At 41.8% G+C, this 23,960-nt stretch overlaps 2 protein-coding genes across 8 annotated transcripts in view; one reads left to right on the top strand and one right to left on the bottom strand.

Annotated features, from left to right (window-relative positions):
* LOC111519113 (ubiquitin carboxyl-terminal hydrolase CYLD) overlaps positions 1-23,960 on the bottom strand; it is a 294,944-nt gene that overhangs the window by 97,240 nt on the left and 173,744 nt on the right. The window lies entirely within an intron of this gene.
* On the top strand, positions 1,355-10,380 carry LOC124460962. Its single transcript, XM_047012557.1, has 2 exons — positions 1,355-1,453; positions 9,407-10,380. The coding sequence occupies exon 2, from the start codon at positions 9,441-9,443 to the stop codon at positions 10,305-10,307; it is 867 nt and encodes a 288-aa protein (XP_046868513.1). The 5' UTR covers positions 1,355-1,453; positions 9,407-9,440; the 3' UTR covers positions 10,308-10,380.

Raw genomic sequence — 23,960 nt, forward strand, 5'->3', positions numbered from 1 at the left:
TCAATTCAAACCACATTTGCCCTCAGAAAATTAACCTGCCCTGCACTAACATTCAACAATGAAAAAATTCCGACTACCAGCAATGCCAATGATAGCTGAAATAATAGGCCGACACAGCACGCGCTATAGAGACCGCCTCGAAGCTCATCCGAATCCCTTAGCCAATAATTTGGCCGTCAACACCTCTAGGCGTAGGCTAAAGCGTCTGCATCCTTTGGACAGAAGACCAACACGAATTGCTCGATAACATTGACTCAATTTATAAAGGTCAAGTTCGTTGTAAAAGCTGCCTGAAGCTGAGACAACACAAATAAAATATTATAAAAAAAAAATGTTGAAGGTAATAATGAATTGAATATCATGACAAATATTGTAAATTCAGTAATACTAAATGAAATTTCAGGATCAGGATTTTTAAAAATGATGAGGAAAATTTATTCCCCAATAAAGTTCCTGCACGCAACACCATTACATCGGAAATGGTTAAAATGTATGACGTAGAGGTTGCCAAGTTTAAAAAAATGGGTCAAATGTCAGGATTGTCATTAACCACAGACATATGGACTGACAAAAATTTGATCAGTGTGATTATTATTATTCTACATGGCTTTTTTGAAAATAAGTAAATCAGTGCCACAGTTGAAGTTTTCGAATTACCAGAAGCCCACACCGCAGATCACATCTCAGTTTTAATGGCTTCGTTGGGAAGCTTTTCCATTGCAAAAGATCAAGTAACGTCGATTTGGAGCAATGGAACAGTCGTTTTTGTTGGATGCATCAACTTTGCTGCACCCCCGCTTTAAGAGAATCCATTTTCAAGATGTTCTTGCCATGGCTTCAGTAATGAAAAATATCCGGAAAGAAATGGCGACTATAGCCCAAGCAAATGAAAGCCAAGACAGTGTTGGTGTTGGCTCAGTTAGTGGTGAAGTAAAATTTGACTTATGGGCCTACCACTAAAAGCCGCAAAAAAAAGTGGAGTATCCCGATGTCCAAGACGAGCTGAGCTTTTTTTAAACGCTCATGTATTGGAGCTGAAACGCAGTCATTGACGCCTGGGAGGAAATGCACTCGGTGTTTATGCCCAACCGGGCAACACAAGGGTTAAAGGAGGCGGAAGCTTTCACCTCGCGCCGCTCTCCCGATGGTGCCCATCGCTCTCCCCACGAAAGAACTCCCCACACTCCGCTCCAAGCGGGGCTTGGTGCCCTGCTCTTAAGCTAAGCTAGAGTTAGTTGAAGTTTATACCTGAATACATCAAGTGAAGTGAAATTACTCTCTGCGTGTCAGAATTTACTGGGAGGAAAAACAGGGAAAAGGAAAAGTTCACCTAGCTGCCATCAACCAGAAGGAAGTTCGACCCCCCTACATAAACATTTGGTCCTTCGAGCCGGATACTAAGATCCTCTCGAACCACTAGCATCGGTGGAATTTCATCCATATTTCAAGCTAAGTAATTTTTTTGCAAATTATAGGTATATGAGTACATGTACATGCCTCCAGCATCCGTACCCATACTCACATACATATAATTGTTGCCATTGATTCTCCTAATCCAAGTAAAAATTACTTTCGCGCAAATTTTTCCTCCTCAAAGGAGAGAAAATTTTGGTCCCCAAATTTTCATACATATATATGTGTCCAGTACATAAGGCGCCATATTGGTTCGCCCACTTCAAGTTTTTTTTTCTCGCACTTTGGCATATATAGGCCAAGTATATAAGGCGCCATATTTTATTTGCCTATTTCCAATATATATTTTTTCGCAATTTCAAAAAAAAAAATATTAACACATATGTATGTATGCAGTGAATCAAACCTACGAAAAAAGTGATCTCCTACATATAAAATATATATATATGCAAGCAGAGTGTGTGAATGTGACAAAATTACAAACATATCCAGTGCTACATTAAATCCAAAAATAAAGGTTTTGTGCAAATACAGTCCACTCCTGGGAAAAGTGTGCGCGAAAGGTGGTTCCAACGAAGAGAAGAAAATTTTCAATACGAATAATAAAGATTTTTAAAAAAAAAAAAAAAAAACGAAAGTGAACCACCCTCTCACATATAAAAGCCACACTTAGACATTTCTGGTGACCAGACACCCTATAAAGTTGGGGGCATATCGGTTAGACACAGCAAAAGAAATCATATTAAAAAAAAAAAAAACCATTAATTTATATAAAGAAATCCGATCCATTCACACCTCTGGATATCGCCATTCCATATTTTCATATTTAAAAAAAAAAAAAGAAAAAGAAATTTTTAAATACATATATATTCTCCAACATTTTACATATCCATACACATACATATATATACATATTTTTCCATACATAAAATTTTACATATATATATACATATCCATACACATACATATATATACATATTTTTCCATACATAAAATTTTACATATATATATTCATATCCATATACATATACATATTTTTTTCCATACATAAAATTTTACATATTGATTCTCATATACATATCCATACATACATACATTCCACAAAATTTTTAATTTTTTCGCACACAAATATATTTTTCCATCACCGCGAACAAATCCCGCTATCCCTTGCAGCCTATATACATACATACATACGTGCATACATAAGTACCGCTTAACTGCAGTATACAAGCACAGCTGCAAGCTCATGTGCCAAAGACCGGCACAAAGCAAACGACCAAAAGTAGCTGTGCTGTATACCCTAGGTTGGCAGGCACTTTGTGGGGTATATATGTTGAAGGGTCACGTTGAGGAAAAAATCGAATAATATTTAATTGGTAAAAATTTGTGTTCCGCGTTTTTGTTTATTCTATTCCCACGCGTTCCAAGTCGTATTTTTTGGAGTTATATTTCAATTCCAAAATATTCCCACGCGTTCCAAGTCGTATTTTTGGAGTTATATTTCAATTCCAAAATATTCCCACGTGTTCCAAGTCGTAATTTTGGAGTTATATTTCAATTCCAAAGTATTCCCACGTATTCCAAGTCGTATTTTTGGAGTTATATTTCAATTCCAAAGTATTCCCACGTATTCCAAGTCGTATTTTTGGAGTTATATTTCAATTCCAAAGTATTCCCACGTATTCCAAGTCGTATTTTTGGAGTTATATTTCAATTCCAAAGTATTCCCACGTGTTCCAAGTCGTATTTTTGGAGTTATCTTTCAATTCCAAAGTATTCCCACGTGTTCCAAGTCGTATTTTTGGAGTTACATTTCAAGTCCAAAATATTCCCACGTGTTCCAAGTCGTATTTTTGGAGTATATTTCAATTCCAAAGTATTCCCACGTGTTCCAAGTCGTATCTTTGGAGTTAGATTCCAATTCCAAAGTGTTTCCAAGCGTTTCAAGTCGTATCTTTGGTTCTATTGCAATTCCAAAGTATTCCCACACGTTCCAAGTCGCATCTTTGGAGTTATATTGCAATTCCAAAGTATTCCCACACGTTCCAAGTCGTATATTTGGAGTTAGATTCCAATTACAAAGTGTTTCCAAGCGTTTCAAGTCTTATCTTTGGTTCTATTTCAATTCCAAAGTGTTTCCACCCGCTCCAAGTCGCATCTTTGTAGTTATATTTGAATTCCAAGGTGTTCCAAGCCGTTCCTAGGGTTTTTTGGCAGTGTTCCAAGTCATTCCAAACGTACCAGCTCGTTTTCTGGTTTTTTCAATCTATTTCAAGGCGTTTCAAAGCCGTTCTTCAAGTGGTTTGGTAGTGTTCCAGTTTTTCCCAAACGTTCCAGTTCGTCTTTTTGGCCAATTTTCAAGCCGTGCCAAGCCAGCTCACCACTTTATAACCGCCACTCTCTGGGGTTATGAGCACGAGCCCGTCAAAAGACGAGAAAGCAGCTGAGAACACTGCAGCCCCGAGCAAATCCTCAATTGTTGCTCCAGGTCAGCGCCAGAGGAGTACCAGCCCTACTACTCCTCCTTCCCGAGCATTTCAGACCCTCTCTAGTCCACTAACTCTCAAGTCCGCACCATCGAGCACGACCTTTCAGCAAGCCACGTCAGAGCCACGACGAGCAAGCCAAAAAGAGGTCAAATCATTGGTACCACTTCCACAGATTTTGGTAACCGCCCCAAGAGTCACTCGGTCCGAGACCAAAAGGGTTTTAGCTGCTTCCACCATGGCTTTGAAGAAGTTTGGTTCCATTTGCGATAAACTAAGTCAGTTTGAAGTCGACACCCACGTCACGTCACTGTCCGAGGTCAGCGTATTTACGCTCCAAGTCCGTCGTGATCGAGTTCAAGCGTTGTGGGAGAAGGTCGAGCAGGAATATGAGAAATGCGAGGCACTCATAGATGGTAAAGACGATAACTCTGAAGATTTAGCCATCCAAGCTAAATATGACAAATGCTATCAAGTTTACGAGCGATGCACGGCTCGATTAAACGAGCTTATCCATGAAAGGTCTGCTCCGACTCCTCCGAACCGTCATGCGCCTACCTCTGCACCAGCAGAACGAGGCTGTCGATTGCCACCCATTGACACAGAAGTCTTTACGGGAGATTATTTAAAATGGCCCACGTTCCGTGACTTGTTTACAGCCATCTACATAAGCGATTCGCGAATTTCCCCTGTTGAAAAGCTGTACCATCTCCTAGCGAAAACGAGGGGTGAAGCCAACCTCATTGTAGCAAAATTCCCGCTTACAAATGATGGTTTTGAAACGGCATGGAATGCACTTAAACAGCGTTTCGAAAATAAGCGACTTATCGTGAACAGCCAATTCCGAGCACTTCTTGACCTGCCTCAAATTTCCCATGAGTCCGGAAAAGCATTACAGGATCATCAGAATGCTCTGCAGGCATCCATTCGCGCTTTTGAGCACTGTGGCCTGCCAGTAACCACTTGGGGAGGCATGTTCGTATTTTTCTGTTCCATCAAATTGCCAAAGAATACCCTTTCATTATGGGAGCAATCTCTGGGAGACAAGACTGCCATTCCGGAGTGGCAAATGATGGACGATTTCCTCACTGAGCGGTTCCGTACGCTCGAAGCGGTGGAAAATACAACTGCAATGGCTATTTCGGTTCCCACATCGAAACCTCCACGAAATCCGATTCCAGCCACCCGAAAGGCTAACACATTTGAAGCCAAGGTGACCACCAAACCAAAATCCTGTGATCTCTGTATGAAGGAGAATCACCCGGTGCGTCGATGTCCCCGCTTCCTTCAGATGACGGTGCCAGAGAGGGTGGCATACATAAAGAAAAAGTCCCTTTGTCTGAACTGTTTCGCAAGAGGACATCAAGTAAAAGATTGTCCGAGTCAGCACAATTGCTTCACGTGCAAGGGGCGTCACAATACGCTCTTGCACAAGGACGCCCGACCGGAGAATAATCCAACGTCGGTCCCAGCTCAGCCCAGTTCGCACAATATTGTCCGGACTTACTTTACCTCTGAGGCAAGGTCCTCACGAGATAAGTTGCTAGGTACAGCGATCGTGGACTTTTGGCACAAGGGCACTACTTATGCTTCACGGGCGCTATTAGACCCGGCTTCTGAAGCCAATTTCATATCCGAAAGAATGTTCCGACTCATGAAGTTACCATTCCAAACTGTCAGGGCCGAAGTGACAGGCATTAACGGAAAGGTCAATAGAACCTTGAAGGTCTGTCACATAAGCATTCGGTCATCGCATGGACCTCCAGTCCAGATCGAGATAGAAGCGTTTGTCTTGTCCCAAGTTGCTGATGATTTGCCGTCATGTACGATAGCCCAAGCCACACTGGAAGGAATGCCCAATATTCCTCTAGCCGACCCCTCCTTCAGATTAAAGGCAAAGATCGATCTACTCCTTGGCATTGATGTAATACCAGCGGTGACTCTTTCCGGCATCCAGACCGAAGTGTGCGGATCTTTAATGGCTCAAGAGACGAGATTCGGTTGGGTCATTTCAGGCCCGTTGCAAGGGGTCCCCGTCAGTTCATGTGCCGCGTTCACCACGAGGGTCGCAGTTAGCAGAGAGGAGGGACTTGAAACTCTTCTCACAAGGTTTTGGGAGGTGGAGGATCTACCGGGCAAACCGGTAGAAGATTCTGACTCTGTTTGCGAGGTCAATTTCCAGAAGACCACAAGAAGAGATGTTTCGGGGAGATATACGGTCTCACTTCCGTTTCGAGATCCAACCAACATCAACCTTGGTCATTCCAGACCAGGGGCATTGGCTCAGTTCCTAAAAAACGAAAGCCGACTCCTTAAAAATATTCCGGCAAAAACTGAGTATGACGCCGTCATCCAAGAATATTTGGACTTGGGCCACATGCGTCAGGTTCCATTTGACGGCACTAATAACAATTTTTATTTGCCACACCAGGCGGTTTTCAAGCCCGACAGCACCACAACAAAAGTACGGGTAGTTTTTAACGCCTCTAGCAAGTCCACCAACGGAGTAAGTCTCAACGACATACTTTACCCTGGTCCGGTACTTCAGTCCGATCTCACTACTCAGATTCTCAAGTGGCGTTTTTTCCGAATAGTTTTCAATGCCGACATCACAAAAATGTACCGCCAAATTATGGTCGATCCAATCCATACGCCATTTCAGAGGATCCTGTTCCGAAATAAAGAGGGGCAACTTGGTGATTACGAGCTGAATACCGTCACGTTTGGCATTAACTGTGCTCCGTTCTTAGCCATCCGAGTACTTCAGCAACTCGCAAGTGATGTACAATCCAAATTTCCTTTGGCTAGCGATATTATCAAGTCCTATATGTATGTCGATGATGTCCTGGCAGGGGCTCATAATGAAACAACGGCAATTGCAATGGTCAATGAACTTCAAGACGCTCTTGGTTCAGCTGGCTTTCCCTTGCGCAAGTGGACATCGAATGTGAAGAGCGTGCTCAGTTGTATTCCAAAGAGTCATTTACTGAATGCTGATTTCCTCGACATCGAAGAGGCCAGCACAGCGAAAACACTGGGAATCCGATGGAAAGCGACTACGGATGAGTTTTATTTTGTCATCTCACCCCAAGATGTCAAGTCAGCTTATACTAAGCGAGAAGTCCTCGGGCAGATCGCCAAGTTATTCGATCCCGCTGGCTGGCTGGCTCCCTTTGTGATTCAAGCCAAGGTGTTTATGCAAGAGCTCTGGTTACAAGAGCTAGGGTGGGATGATCAATTGCCCAGTGAACTCCATCACAGGTGGCAGGATTTTACAAAGAGCTACTCCTTCCTTGACCAGATCCGAATTCCACGATGGGTTCTTCATGACCCAAATTCCGACATCCAATTCCATTGTTTTTGCGATGCGTCACAGCGGGCTTATGGTGCCGCAATTTACGTGCGCGTTAGCAATGACCAAGGCATATCATGCTGCCTTCTTGCAGCGAAATCTAGAGTCGCCCCGGTTAAAACGGTTTCATTGCCCCGCCTTGAATTATGCGGAGCTACACTTTTAGCTGAACTGGCAGCTGCAGTTCTTCCGCAACTTCCAGTTGATAATGCGGAGGCTTTTTATTGGTCAGATTCCACCGTCGTACTGTCGTGGTTAAATAAGCCACCCTGCACATGGACAACGTTTGTCGCAAATCGGGTAGCAAAGATTGTGACGGCAACAAATGACGCCCCATGGAATCACGTTCGTTCAGAGGACAACCCAGCAGATCTCCCTAGCCGCGGCCTGAGTGCGCAGGAATTGGTACACAAGGATTTGTGGTGGCACGGCCCACCATGGCTACGGGAACCACAAGAGTCCTGGCAGCAAGCGACACCACTCCCACTAGACACTGCCTTGGAGAAGCGGGTAGTGAAGGTCCACGTCGCGATCGCTAAGCCAGCCAACGAGATATTATCTCGTTTTTCCAATCTGGCACGTGCCTTAGCATATGTGATCCGTTTCGGCAGAAGGTGTCGTAAACTTCCAAACGATTACTCCGGGGAGGTGACCTCTAGCGAGATCAATCAAGTACTCCAGGCGTTGATCCGAGTCACTCAGCGTGATTACTTTCCGACGGAACATCGGTGTCTACAGCAGAAGAAATCTCTGCCCACGTCTAGCACCATTCTCAATTTGAATCCTTTCATTGACGCATCAGGTGTGATCCGAGCATGTGGGCGCGTGCAACAAGCAGCGGCCCTTAGTTACGATGAGCGTAACCCCATTCTGTTGCCAGTAGTAAGTCCGTTGTCCCGGCTGTTGGTGCTTTTCACGCATCAGATCTCTCTCCATGGGGGCAGCCAACTGGTAGTCCGTCTCATCCGACAGAGATACTGGATTCCAAGACTGCGGAATCTAGTAAAATCGGTGGTCAATTCATGCAAAGTCTGTGTGATTTATAAAAGAAGGCTGCAATCACAGCTAATGGGCACCCTTCCGGCCCAGCGAACTACTTTCGCACGACCTTTCACGACCACCGGGATAGATTTCGCAGGTCCTTTCGACATCAAGAGTTTCACCGGCCGCGCTTGCCGCATATCAAAGGGATATGTGTGTGTCTTTGTTTGCTTTTCCACCAAAGCCATTCACCTTGAGGCAACTTCGGATTTGAGTACCGAAGCATTTCTGGCAGCATTCGCTCGCTTTGTATCGAGGCGAGGGTGTCCCCAGCAAGTGCAGTCCGACAACGGAAAAAACTTCGTAGGTGCATCCAGAGTGCTTGAAAAAGATTTCCTAAGTTCTACCCAGCAGAAAATATTATCCCACTACAGCCATCAGAATCTGTCCTGGCATTTCATCCCTCCCGGGGCACCACACATGGGAGGGTTGTGGGAGGCTGGAGTTAAGAGTTTTAAAACTCTGTTCTACAAGGCCACTTCCAACCAAAGGTATACTTTTGAAGAGTTCTCTACGCTGCTGGCTAAGGTAGAGGCGTGTTTGAACTCGCGGCCGATTTCTCCTATGTCTGAAGACCCCACCGACTCTTTAGCTTTGACCCCAGGCCATTTCCTAGTTGGCGGTCCATTGCTATCCGTGACGGAACCTGAAATCAAGGATCAGGTACCGTCTATCATTAACCGGTGGCAGCGTCTGAAGGCCGTGAGTCAGCATTTCTGCACCCGATGGAAAGACGAGTATCTGAAGGAGCTACATAAGCGCAATAAGTGGCGATTCCCTTCTAAAAATCTTGAAGTGGGCGATCTGGTGGTACTCAAAGACGACAATCTTCCATTTAATGAATGGCGTCTCGGGCGAATCCACCAGACACACCCTGGCAGTGACGGCAATGTCCGCGTCGTCGAACTGCTTACCGCTCGCGGTATTGTGAAGCGTCCCGTCGCAAAGTTGATCTTTCTTCCTCCAGAAGAAAGAATTCAAACCCATTACGTAAAACTACAGTAGCGTCCAGCACTTGGTCCTTCCTCCCAAGTAAGAAGGGCCGAGCTGCCAGTAGTAATATGTGTTCTATCGTCCTACATTAATCCGCTTTCTTCATTATTTGTCCCGGCAGCTTCCTGATATTCGTCAACCTAGATCCCGTTTCCATGGCTCCGAGACCGCGTTCAGTACAGGCATCGAAAGAGGAGCGCAGATGTTCGCGAGGAACTGAGTCCTTCCGTTGCCGAGTCTGTCGCGGAATCCATCCTCTGAAGCGATGCCGTCGCTTCCTGCGGCTGAACGTGGAGAAGAGGATGAGGGCAGTGCTGGCGAATAAGTACTGCGCCAATTGCCTGGCCCACCAACATTCCGGAGGAAGCTGCTTAAGCGGTGATAAGTGCCGAATCTGTGAGGAGGATCACCACACGCTGCTTCACTTCCATGAACAGCCACGTCGACGCACTCCAAGCTCCGTCGTACGCCGAGTCACCCCCGAGTCCTCCAGACGAAGGGTCGCGCCAACGCCAGCCTCCGATCCGAAACTGACCTTGACCACACTGCTGCAGCACCGCAATCCGCATCTGATGCCCACGGCGATGGTGCGTATTGAGACGGAGGGAAAAACCTTCGACGTGAAGGCCCTGGTGGACCCTTGTTCTGCGGTATCGTCGATGGCGACGTCATTGGCCACGGCCTTCAAGTTGACAGCCGTCAATATAGGGGCAGAGAAAGCGGTGGCAGCAGTGATCCGGTCCCCAATCAGTGAAGGATGGCGATTGGAGGCGATCCTGAAGGTGGTCGATGGCTTGTGCTGCCGCACTCCAAGCGCTCCGGTGGACCCACAGATCGCCAAAAAGTTTGAGGGCATCGTCCTGGCGGATGAGACGTTCTACCGACCGTCGTCAGTGTCTCTGGTCCTGGGCGCTGATGTGATCACGGAGGTCATGCTAGAAGGGAGTCTACCTGGGGTTGGCGGGCGGCCGATTGCGATGCGCACAGTTTTTGGCTGGACCCTGTCCGGAGCGTGCCATTAAACTGCCTGGGTCTTGCACTCCTGCAAGGGGGGGAGCATGTTTATGCCCAACCGGGCAACACAAGGGTTAAAGGAGGCGGAAGCTTTCACCTCGCGCCGCTCTCCCGATGGTGCCCATCGCTCTCCCCACGAAAGAACTCCCCACACTCCGCTCCAAGCGGGGCTTGGTGCCCTGCTCTTAAGCTAAGCTAGAGTTAGTTGAAGTTTATACCTGAATACATCAAGTGAAGTGAAATTACTCTCTGCGTGTCAGAATTTACTGGGAGGAAAAACAGGGAAAAGGAAAAGTTCACCTAGCTGCCATCAACCAGAAGGAAGTTCGACCCCCCTACATAAACACTCGGTATACCCAAAATTGTATACAGTTGCACAAAGCTGCTATGCACATCTGTTCCAGCTGAGCGCGTGTTTTCAAATATCGATGTAAAGGTTCTGCCACTGTTGCTTTATGTGGCAAGAATGAGTGATAAAAATTTAGTAGTCCTATGAAAGCCTGCACCTGCTTTTTATCCTTAAGCGCTGGTGCGTCTTTGATTGCCGAGGTATCGGCACATGGTCAGATACCAGTTGAGTCATTTTTGAACCCTAGAAACTCAACGAATGGTTCTCCGAATTGGCATTTGTCCTTGCGTAGTCGCAACCCGGCTTTATCAAAACGTAAAAACAGTTCCTGTTTTTCAGATCTAGTTGCCAATTCCGTTTCCGTTTTTCCGTTTCCGTTTTTCCGTTTCATCAAAATATGGTAAGACTCCAGAAATATTCTGTACAACATTCTTAAATACAGCTTTGAAAAATGCCTGGTGCAGATGAAATGCCAAATTGCAATCGAGTAGCTTTGAATGCACCCTTATATGTAGTGATTGTTTGCAACAAAGACGAGTTTTCGTCGACCAATTTTGGTGAAAATCGATTCACCCTCCATGGATGCCACCAACGTGTTGATCGCCTACCGGCGATTAGTGGCAGTCCTCCTTAAAAGCTTTGTTTAAAGTTGATTTGTAGTCGCCGCAAATACGAATCGAGCTGTCCTTCTTGATGACTGGTACTATTGGAGTAGCCCAATCTGAATACTCCACAGGGTTTTAGAATTTCTTGTTTGCATAGTCCCTTGAGAGCATATAGAATTCGGCGTGGTGGTAGTCGCACTGGTGGTTTAAGGTGACTGGCGGACCAGTGTAACATCCAAGTTCAGCCACTGAATGAATGTCTGATACAGATGCCTAGTGGGTCAAACCAGATGAAACATATACACTACAACCGCTTTTAGTGACGATGACTGGTAGATTATCAATTTTCCGACCGTTGTAATAAATCGGTACATCAAAAATTCACAGTGTCTGGATTGGATTGTGTTGGTAGTCAATAAACCTTCTATCGTAGTTGTAAACCTTTGGCTAGGTTGTTGGCCAGATACGATCATAGGTGCGCAACGTCATCATAGTTACGTCAGATCCCAAATCCACTCAAAAGATCTTGTGTAGTCGCAACCCTGCGATTCGCAACCCGGATTGACCATTAATCTAACAAGGGGAACTTCAGGTATACGAATCACCGATTTGGATGAATTTTGGATATGTTGTAGAATACCCCGTCATTTGAAGCTGTGTGAAATATTTCGACGCACTATTCTATATTTTCCTAATAAATCGGCTTTAAAGTTATAGCTTTGGTGATTTATAAGTAAAACGCCGAGTGTACAACAAGCAGCTCGACGGTGTAAAGGGTAGAGGTCCTGCCTAAAACCGACGAAACTCTGGTTCAACCCCCGCCCGAAACTAGTTAATTTTGGGTTTTGGGAACCTGAAGTTCCCCTTGTAAGCCGTATACATTTCTTTAGGTTCACAAGATTAGATATGAGGTTTACCGACTTCCCGCAAGGAAATTTGCCCCTCTACTGGACGAACCTCATTCGACGATTCTTTATTCTGACATTCTGCATCACGATAAGTGCATTGCTGCCAGCTGTGTGGACCCGAACAACCCGCAAATTGTGATTCCATTCTTTTATGTTGTTGTTGAGAACACACAAGTAATGTACTCACCTGGTTAGGAATCGCCAAAGATGGCAAAAGATCTTAGACTGGTAGATCAGTGTGAGGAAAGATGCCTTTCGTGACTTTCATCTTTGACATCATTGGCAAGCAGGAACAATTTATCGCTCCAAATATGAGCCCCATTTATTTGGCTGTCCCAAGTCAAACAGTTCAAAACTTCCAACTGTCGTCGTAATTGGGTTCCGTTAGGTATTTTTAGCACTCATTGAATCAATAATTTTTTTTTTTCTCAAATAAGACGGTCAATGAATTTTCCCCAAAATCACGAGCAAGCGACTCTGCCATGTAAATGTGTGTGTGTGAACGTTTACAAGCATTTCACCACAGCATGAATATATACACCTATATTTTTTTTTAGTTCGTTTATTAAATATATATATGTGGGAAATGGCATTGAGAGAGAGCAATCCAAAGTGATAGAAGAGAAGAGACAAACGCGTAGTGGCCGAACGTTCTAGTAGTAGTAGAGAGAGCAGGGCATAGGATCATTATATAAGTTGAGAGAGACCTTGTTAGAGGCCGTAGATTATTCGCAAAGAGATTGTCAACTGAGTCGCACGTCAAGGTCCATAACTAGTCCAGTGTTATTTCTATAAGTATGTTTAAATTCTAATAACATATTGAACTCCATTGTCATCAAACAATTCAAATATTAATAAATAAATATATATAGTAACGATCATTAAATCAACGCTACATTTTTGGGGGCTCGCCCGAAATATTGTTTAAAGAAATAAAAATACATACATATAACACTGCGTGAGTGAAAAAGACCACAAATAAAGTTCTTCGAAGTGACAAAGCAAAAACTTTTGTGTCGGCATCATTGTGTAAGAGCAAGCGAGATAGGCTGTGCTAAATTGTTGCATAAAATCGTTGGTGCCCAAATACGTTACGACGCAGACACTACACGCACGAGCATGTTTGGTAACGGACGGTGATCAGTGAATTTTTCTAGAACAGTCTAGAAATATTTGGACAGAGCGAATCAAGAGGCAAAACGTCGGCAGAGGCAGAGGCAACCCGTTGGCAGAGGCAAAGCTGGACGTAGCGTGAGGCAAAACGTCAGCAGAGACAGAGGCAACCCGTTTGCAGAGGCAAAGCTGGACGTAGCGTGAGGCAAAACGTCAGCAGAGGCAGAGGCAACCCGTTGGCAGAGGCAAAGCTGGACGTAGCGTGAGGCAAAACGTCAGCAGAGGCAGAGGCAACCCGTTGACAGAGGCAAAGCTGGACGTAGCGTGAGGCAAAACGTCGGCAGAGGCAGAGGCAAAGCTGGACGTAGCGTGAGGCAAAACGTCGGCAGAGGCAGAGGCGAACCGTTGGCAGAGGCAACCCGTTGGCAGAGGCGAACCGTTGGCAGAGGCAAACCGTTGGCAGAGGCGAACCGTTGGAAGAGGCGAACCGTTGGAAGAGGCAACCCGTTGGCAGAGGCAGAAGCTGGACGCGGCAAGAGACAAAACGTTAGAAGAGGACAGACAACCTGCTGGCGGAAATTAAACGAAGACTTCGTGGGACAGGAGCGGACTTGGGTAAATTTTTGGGGACTATATGTAGATAGTTCTAACCTTAATTGAATTTACTAAAACTAACCTCAGCATTAATTATTGGTATTGAACAAAAGAAAATATTGTAATATGGAGCTTGAAGAGGTTATGGCATCGCGAGTCGCAGATTTGCGAAATAAGTTGGCCGAGTTGAACCTAAGCACAGTGGGAGGAAAACGTGATTTACAGAATAGACTTCTTACTCATTACGATATTCAAGACCAAGATAGCGAGGATGAAGAAGTAGAATCAGTAGTTACAGCTAGAGGCGAATTGCCCACAAACAATTTTAGTCGATCTTGGTACACCTTAAAAGATGTTGAGGGCAGTGTATCCTATTTTTCCGGCTCAGGTAGTCCCGACATTGATTCGTGGGTACAAGAGATAGAAGAGTGTGCTATTACAGTACAATGGGACAGGTTACAGACCTTTATATACGCCAAACAGTTGTTACCTGCGGCAGCTAAATCATTTATTCGGAGTCAACATGGTATAAACAATTGGCAGATATTAAAAGCAGCATTGCGCAAAGAATTTGGTTCGAAACGATCAGCAGCTGAGATTCATAGAATATTATCGTAACGTTCTCAGAAAAGAGAGGAGACTTTGCATAAATATTTGTATGCTTTAATGGAAATTGCCAAACCAGTGAATTTGGACGATGAGAGCTTGATAGAATACTTTGTAAGGGGCATTCCAGACTCACAAGTAAATAAAGCTATTGTATTTCAAGCCAGGAATCTAGAAGAACTGAAGTTTCAAATAGAAACGTATCAGAAAGTTCGTGCTTCACACAAGTCGTTAAACAAGTTTGAGGCTCAGTCAGGAGGAAAGATTAATCAGGGTAAAATAATTGATACATCTAAGAATCGGAAATGTTATGGTTGCGGTGACAACCACATATTAGACGAGACTGTCCAAAGAACGACCAAAAGTGTTTCAAATGTGGTAAAGTAGGACATCGAATGGCACAGTGCAAACTAGAAAATCCAATTAAATACGAGAGAAATACAAACGTGGTAGAAAATGAAGATGTAGTAATACAGCCGTCAAGCGAATTTGCTCCGTCAGGGTTAGAACTTAAAGACATCGTATATTCTAACGTTATATTTAAAGGACTCGTAGATACTGGCGCTGGTTTATGTCTTATGCGAAGAAATATTTATTTCATGATTGGATCAAAACCGTTATTCGGCGGAGCTAGACACTTAACAGGAATTGGCGACAGCAAAGTGTTGACTTTCGGTAGTTTTATAATACCAGTGAAAGTGGATGGTTTAGTTATGAACATAGAATTCCATGTAGTGCCAGATCATAAGTTTTGATGCTATACTGGGTCGAACGATATTGAACACTGTCAATATAAATGTAACAGCAAATGGATCTAGGTTTGCTATGCGCAACGATATAGAAGTTTGTCACACCCATAGTATGCCAAAGAGAGAACAAAATGAGTCAGATATTCAGTGGGCAGGAGATATTGGAAATATCTTCATCACAAATATTGAAGACAGGGATAAGAGTCCAGACATAAATCTTTCGCATTTGAACCATTTGATAAAAGGGGAAGTAGAGAAATTAATTCGGAACTACCAGCCAAAAAGAAATGCAAACGCACCAGTAAGCATGAAAATTATATTGAGCGACGAAATACCTGTGTATCAGCACCCGAGACGTTTAGCCCTTTGTGATCAGGAAATCGTTGATAAACAAATTCAAGAATGGCTAGCAGAGAATATAATTAAAACCAGTACTTCTGAGTACGCGTCTCCAGTTGTCTTAGTCTCGAAAAAGAATGGTCAGAAGCGTTTATGTTGTGTGACTACAGGAAATTAAACGAAAAGATTCTTCGTGATAACTTTCCCATGGCTCATATGGACAGCGTTTTAGAAAAGTTGCAAGGTGCCAATATGTTTTCAACTTTAGACATAACAAACGGATTTTTCCATGTACTGGTAGTAGAAAGCTCTCAGAAATAAACTTCTTTTGTTACTCAGAATGGACAATATGAATTCCTGTATGTTCCTTTTGGTATTTCAAATTCACCAGCTGTATTTACAAGATTCATAATGGTTGTGTTATGGGATTTGATTAAAGCAAACGATTGTGTAGTCTACATGGACGACATCATCATTCCAAGTACAGGTATCGATGATGGTTTGGCCAAGCTAAAACGCGTACTAGACGTATCATCCAAAAACGGTTTACGAATTAATTGGAGTAAATGTCAGATGCTGCAACGAAAAGTCCTATTTTTAGGGTATGATGTGGAAAATGGTACCATAACGCCGAGCAAAGAAAATATTAGAGCTGTTTCGAATTTTCCTATCCCAAGTAGCAAAAAGGGGTTACAAAGATTTTTGGGTCTAACTTCCTATTTTAGAAAGTTTATTGAAAGGTATGCAGTAATCGCGAAACCATTGTCCGATTTAATGCGTAAGGATTCTAAGTTTGAATTCAAAGATATACACAAACTCGCTTTCGAAGAACTAAGAGCTGCGTTGACTAAAGAACCCGTCCTTAAATTGTTTAACCCGAAATTGCAAACTGAAATACATGCGGACGCTTCAAAATAAGGATTTTGGGCAGCTTTGTTACAAAAGCATCCAGAGGATAATTCATTTCATCCCGTTGAATATATGAGTCGTAAGACAAAATTGTGCGAAGAAAGGTATCATTCTTACGAACTCAAAAATACTTTCACTCGTTGCAGAGGACGCACGTGTTTTTTTTGCGCTTATCAACTTTTATTTTTTCTAGCGATTGAATACTTTTACATAACTCTTAAATGATCGGTTTAATTAATAATAATAACAACATCCGAATTTTTTTTTCATTTCGCGAATTCTTGCTATCGCTTTTATTTAAATTTAAATAAAATCAAAACTTACAACAATACTTGCATTAGCGGTGTTGTTGTTTTGTTTATCTCTTTTGCTTTTGTGTCTTTACCGTTTTAACTAACTCTCGCGCTCTTGCGTACAACTTGTTGTTGCATGTGTTCAATTTGACGCGCTCTCCCGCTCTTTCCTATTCTTGATTGATTTGCGCTCTCGTCTTTTGCATACCCGCGACTCTGTGATACGTGTTTTTGTGTTTGTGTTTTCATTTCTTTTTATTCTTTAGTTGTGAAGGCTTACTCTGCACATTAACCCTTGTGTCAGAACTGGTCAGTATATTCTTATACACAGATTTTTTACCTTTACAATTTTTATTTTTTATTTTTTTTTGTATTTCCTTTTGTAATTAAATTAAACTTTTTCATAAAATGGTTGTCTGCTCAAAAAATAATTGCATAGTTGCCACTAATGCGGTTGACTCCGATGATTATATTCTTTGTTGGTTGTGTGACAATGCGGTTCACGTTAAGTGTGCAGGTTACACAGACAGAATCAAAAATTCTATTGCTAAAGGTGGTGGCTTAAAATATGGATGTGATGATTGCCGGGAGGTCGAGAATGAGATGCGCTCTTTCATGAGGCGGACTAGAGATAGTTTTGACACTTTAAGGGCAGGTTTTAATAAACTCCAAGCGGAGTTTACTGCGGTGGAGACTCAGTTCAGAAGTTTATCGCTTATGAATGAGTCTCCGAAACGTAAAAGGACCAGTCCTTGGGGTGTTTCTGTATCTGTAGACCCGCCAGCGTCTCTTATCGTCCCCGACCGGTCTCATGCACCGTCCATCATCCGCCTCTCGTTGGCATACCAACAAAGAAACATATATTTGTTTCTAGGCTAGACCCTGTTGTCACATCTGATGATGTAATAGCCTATATTCGGAAGAAAGTTAATGTCTCGAATATTGCGGTGGAGAAGTTTAAATTTTCTTATCCTCGGGACATTTCGTCCTTTAAAATTAGTGTTTCTGCCAATATCTTCGACACTATATGTCGAGAAGATTTTTGGCCGAAACATATAATAGTTAAGGAATATACTGTAAAAAAGAAAAATCGGCAACCGATTCAATTGCCAACAACAACTACTAATACTATTCCTGCCACATCAGCATCTGCTGGTGTGTCAAAAAACTAGCTTCGTCCCTTAACCTGGGTTACCAGAACGTTAGAGGACTGAAATCTAAACTTTCTAATCTCTATGTAGATAGTCTTTCTTTTGAGCATAACATTCTAGCTTTGAACCTGATATTGCTGATGCATCGGTTTTTTCCACAAACTATTCTATTTTCAGACGTGACCGGATTTCTCGCATAGGTGGTGGCGTTTTGATAGCTCTTGATGCTGCTTTATCATCTGAAATGATTCAATTTTCTAGTACCCAGGAGATTGAGTTTGTCGGTGTTAAAGTAAATTTTAAATCTTTTAATGCTTTCATTACTTGTTCCTATATTCCACCATTGTCAGACATGGTGGTATATTTAAATCATTTAGAGGCAATTCAGTTTGTCTCCTCTTTAGTTTCGAGTCAAGACATGCTCATAGTTGTAGGTGATTTTAATTTGCCCGCTTTAGCATGGTCACTAACAGATGAATCTACCACGTTGCTGCCCTCTTTGTCACATGACTTTATTGATGGCCTTCTAGGCTTATCTTTATCCCAAGTCAATCCTGTCTTAAATTCTAATGGAAAATCGTTAGATCTTATTTTTGTATTGGATTCTTCTTATTGTGAGGTTTCTAGGATCGAACCATTTGTTCTTCCAGAAGACAAATTTCATCCTACATTAAATTTAAAAATTGAGTTGCCCTTGCTTTCACCATTACTTGGTTCAAATAAGTTACCTCTAACTAGGTGCTTTCGTAAGACTGACTTCGCCAGCCTTAATGAAAACATTGCTACTACCAATTGGTCTTATCTGTACAATTGTAGAGATATGATCTCAGCTGTTCGTTTTTTCTATGATACTCTGAATTCACTCTTTGATATTTGCGTGCCTCTTGGTAGGCTGGAGCGGCTTAACAAACCTCCCTGGTTCTCTCGTGAGCTATCGAATTTGAAAAATGTGAAGACACAATATTATAAGAAGTTTCAAAAAACACGTCGTTCATTAGATTATGCTCTGTATACAGTCGCTCGTTCAAAATTCATGATGCTTAATACACAATGCTATAAGAATTATCTTCAGCGGTGTAAGCTTCAGTTTTCTTCTAACCCTAAACAATTTTATAATTTTGTTAATTCTAAACGTAAGACCTCTGTGCACTCATCTTTTTTGTCTTTAATAAAAATATAATAAAAAAGCGAGCACTGATCAGGCAATTGCCGATATGTTTGCGAGTTTTTTCAAAACAACTTATTCCTCAACGGAATATCGAGCAAGTCCGTATCCTTATCATTTAAAAAAGGCTAATTGCATTTTCAATCCAGTGATTGATGAAAGTTCTATTCTTAGCGAACTTAAATTAGTTAAACCTGTTTATTCTCCGGGGCCAGATGGTCTTCCTGGATGTGTACTCAGATTCTGTGCAAACGCATTATGTAAACCCATTTTAAAATTGTAAAAGCTTCTGAGAAAATTATAACTTCTCAATTGCAACATTTTTGCAGCTCTATTATTTCGCCATCCCAACATGGGTTTGTGAAACGTAGATCTACAACCACTTACCTTTTAGAATTTACATCAATAATTATCAAGGGGTTCAAAAATGGTAAACAAACTAATGTCATATACCCTATTACTTTCTAAGCTGAGCGACATTGGGTTTCCACCCCTTTTCCTTTCTTGGGTTCGAGAATATTTAACAAATAGAAAATAGAAGTCTTCTTTTTCCGTTTCCATTCCTGTGACTTCTGGTGTACCTCAATTATTAACGATCTTCCTTCAGTCATTGTTCATTCGCGTGTGCTTATGTATGCTGACGATGTCAAGCTTTGTCTTACTTATAAAGATACAGATTCATTTAGTCGGCTACAAGCTGATCTTAAAAACTTTCAATCCTGGTGCCAGTTTAATCTACTAAATCTTAACACTACCAAATGTAAGGTAATGACTTTTTTTCGTAACTCTCCTTAACTGGTCCCTTATTTTCTAAACAACAGCCCTTTAGAACGTCTAAATAATATAAATGATTTGGGCGTACTTATGGACCATAAGTTAAATTTTAACACCCATATTTCCACCACGGTCGCAAAGGCCATGAGTGTCCTGGGTTTCATTAAAAGATGGTCAAAAGAATTTGATGACCCCTATACTACTAAAGTTCTTTTTACTTCGCTTGTCCGTCCTATTTTAGTTCAAAAGCAGTTCTTGCTATTTGCTCTTCATGGCTTAAACTGGGATCGCAATGTCAATTTGGCTTCGTATTCTAGTAGACTTCTCTTGATTAACCTTCCGTCCCTAACTAACCGTAGAATTATGCTTGGTGTCATTTTTATACACAAGCTCCTAATTGGTGATATCGACTCGCCTGAGTTATTAGCTCAGGTGAATCTGTCGGTACCATGTAGACGGAGTAGACATCCTTTGATACCTTTATCCCTTAGTCGTTGTTCTTCTAACTATGCTATGCATGAACCTTTTAGGGTCCTCTGCTCTGATTACAACCTTCTATTCCCTGTAATCGGCTCAGAGTTTTCTATTAATATGCTTAAAACATCTATCCTATCCCATTTAGTTAATAGATAGCTATAGTATTATTTGTTTGTCTGTTTTTTCTATTGTGTATTTTGTCCACGCGATTCGTGCCGTGCGTTATACGGCTGCTCCCCTCGGTCGGTCGGGTGGGAGGTGGGCAGTTATCTGCTTGGGCTCGCGCGTAACAGGCTTTGTCCTGGTGTCGTAGGGGCCACTTGAACGTACTGCGCATAGTATCGTCAACGTCCGCTAAATAAAAAAAAAAAAAAACTCGAAGTGCTTGCTATAATTGGAGCACTAACCAAATGGCGTGTTCATGTCCTAGGATCTCGATTCACCATAGTTACTGATTGTAACGCATTCGCTATGACCATGAAAAAGAAAGATGTTCCTTTGAGAGTTGCTCGTTGGGCTATGTATCTTCAGGATTTTGATTATGTTATTGTACATCGATCAGGTACTCAAATGACGCACGTCGTTTTGCATGTTTTATGCTTGTTGAGGACACTATTAAACATCGATTAAAAGAAGCTCAGTTGCAAGATGAGTGGACCAAGGCAGTAAGGACGCTAGTCGAAAAGGAAAGTTATAAAGACTTCTATATAGAGAACGAGATTCTCTTTAAAGACCCTAATTGTGAGTTGATTGTAGTGCCTTCGGCAATGGAGCATGAGATTATTAGACTTGCACATTGGGTCACTTTTCCGTCAAGAAAACGCAAGATTTGATCGAGAAATCATACTATATTCCCGAATTAAGCGATAAGGTTATTCGTGTGGTACATAGTTGTGTGGACTGTATCGTTATTAACGCAAAGGCTGGCAAAAGAGAGAGATATCTAACTTCAATAGAAAAGGGTGACAAACCACTTTATTCTTACCATATTGATCACGTCGGACCAATGGAACTTACGAATAAACGGTATAATTACTTGTTGGTTATTATAGATGGGTTTTCTAAGTACGTTTGGTTGTATCCCACTAGGAGCACAGGCGTAAATGAAGTGATACGGTGTTTAGAAGTTCAAGCAACAAATTTTGGGAACCCAGTACGATTGATATCTGATAGAGGCGCGGCTTTTACATCGCACATTTTCAAAAAGTTTGGCGAGGATCACGACATCGTGCATTTATTGATTACCACCGGAGTACCGCGTGGAAATGGGCAGGTTGAAAGGATTCACAAGATTGTTATTCCAATGCTAGCTAAGATGAGTTTAGATAATCCAGCTTCATGGTATAAATACGTAGGGAAAGTTCAGCAAATCATCAACGATACGGTACCTAGAAGTACTAAGATAGCTCCTTTTAAGATCCTAACCGGTATTGACATACGTAGATCAGAGGATATAAACCTTAAAGAACTACTCGATGATCTTCTAATCGAAGAACTAGCAGAACACAGAAAGAAAATACGAATGGAGGCAGTTGAAAATATAAAACAAATTCAGGAGGAGAACAAGAAGTCAGCTAATCTAAAGAGAAAAAAGGGAAAACGATTCAAAATAAATGATTTGGTTGCTATTAAACGTACCCAATATGGCGTTGGTCTGAAACTTAAAGGAAAGTTTTTAGGACCCTATAAAGTAACGGCAATTAAAAATCATGGAAGATATGAAGTAGAGAAAGTTGGACAGGCGGAAGGGCCTAATAAGACATCAACTGTATCGGAATATACAGTGTTGGAAGAAATAATAGAAACGGCATACAATTTCCTTTTTTTTGAGTCTATCTTTGGCGAAACACAACTTTTTGAAGTGAAAACTTCTTTAGAATCGTTGGGAGTGATTTGAGACTCGATGAAACGAAAAAGCGACACATATAGATCTTATAGTATTTAGCCTGCGAGAGAATGAGATGCAAATATATAAAAAGCATTATAAATAAAAAGCATTATGAAAAACTTCGACCAAGCTGGGAGTCGAACCCCGGCCGCCCGATCGCCAAGCGAGCACACTAACAACAGAGCCACGTCGACACTTTGTAAATTGCCGTCGAGTTCTGTAGTTAGTGTGCTCGCTGCGAGAGAATGAGATGCAAATATATAAAAAGCATTATGAATAAAAAGCATTACGAAAAACTTCGACCAAGCTGGGAGTCGAACCCCGGCCGCCCGATCGCCAAGCGAGCACACTAACTACAGAACTCGACGGCAATTTACAAAGTGTCGACGTGGCTCTGTTCGTAATGCTTTTTATATATTTATATATTTTTTTGTGATACATTTTTATTTACTTTTTATTTACTTTTTATACCCTTGCAGAGGGTATTGTAAAATTGGTCAGATGTTCGTAACGCACAGAAGGAGGCGTTTACGACCCCATAAAGTATATAAATTCTTGATCAGCATGAGAAGCTGAGTTGATATAGCCATGTCCGCAAAATGTTTTCTTCTAGACCTATATGATATAGTGGTCCGATCCTAAGGATTTTCATACTCTATCTTACCCGGGTAATAAAAAACCCCAAAAAAAGATTTCATCCCGATAGCTCTTAAGACGGCTGAGTAAAACGCATACGCACAGACGGACGGACAGATGGACATGGCTATATCAACTCAGCTTATCAGGTCGTAAACGCCTCCTTCTGTGCGTTACGAACATCTGACCAATTTTACAATACCCTCTGCAAGGGCATAAAAAGTAAATAAAAATGTATCACAAAATATATAATGAATGAATGCACAGCAACTAGAATCACTGTCTGTTCAGCTCTCTAAAGTGGGAGAAATATGTGCATGCGAAACCAGATTGAGCAATGGAAAAACAGTTTTAATTGTGGCAATTTATATTTCACCCAATCAATCAATAAATAGCATCACGGAATTCATTCATGAAAATTTAATAAAGTATACACCAGAAGTATCGCGGATACTTAGAAAAGATTACGATAAAGTTCCAATGATTTTAAGTGGCGATTTTAACGTAAATTTTGCATTGGACACAGCGGTTCCTTTAATTGACTTTCTCAATACAACATTCAGTTTAAAAATGTGTAACAATCGCACTGAATCAACAACACGATCAAAAACAACAATTGACGCGGTATTTCAAAGATATGTTGACAACATCGAAACCAAAGCATTTGTATCATATTTTAGCTATCATAAGCCACTCGTATCATTTGTTGAAATTGAAATCATTGAGGATGAATAAAATTAAAATGAAGAAAATAAAACATGACCTTTATAGCAATATTATAATGGAACCTATAATTATCCCATTCTATCTCATTCTCTCTCAGTTTGTTTTACGGAAGGTTTCACTTCTATCGTGTCTAACCGTTAGACGCCCTCTTTTTTTTTTTTAAGCTAAATGTTTTTTTTTAAAGACACTGTTGGAAGCAACAGTGTCTTTAATGAAATAAGTTTAATACAAAAACAAAGGCATTTATTTTTCCCCCCTTGGAAGATAAAATAGAAACGATAATTTTAAAAATATAAAATATAATGTTGTTGTTCCAGACACATATTTATTTTAGTTTTAAACAAATAGTTAAATTAATATTTAGTCGTACTACCCTTAT

The sequence above is a fragment of the Drosophila willistoni genome, unplaced genomic scaffold (genome assembly GCF_018902025.1).
Source record: "Drosophila willistoni isolate 14030-0811.24 unplaced genomic scaffold, UCI_dwil_1.1 Seg169, whole genome shotgun sequence".
Classification (NCBI taxonomy): domain Eukaryota; kingdom Metazoa; phylum Arthropoda; class Insecta; order Diptera; family Drosophilidae; genus Drosophila; species Drosophila willistoni.

Bases quoted from the DNA above. Each gene is read 5' to 3' on its own strand.
- LOC124460962 (XM_047012557.1), top strand. From the start codon at position 9,441: ATGGCTCCGAGACCGCGTTCAGTACAGGCATCGAAAGAGGAGCGCAGA.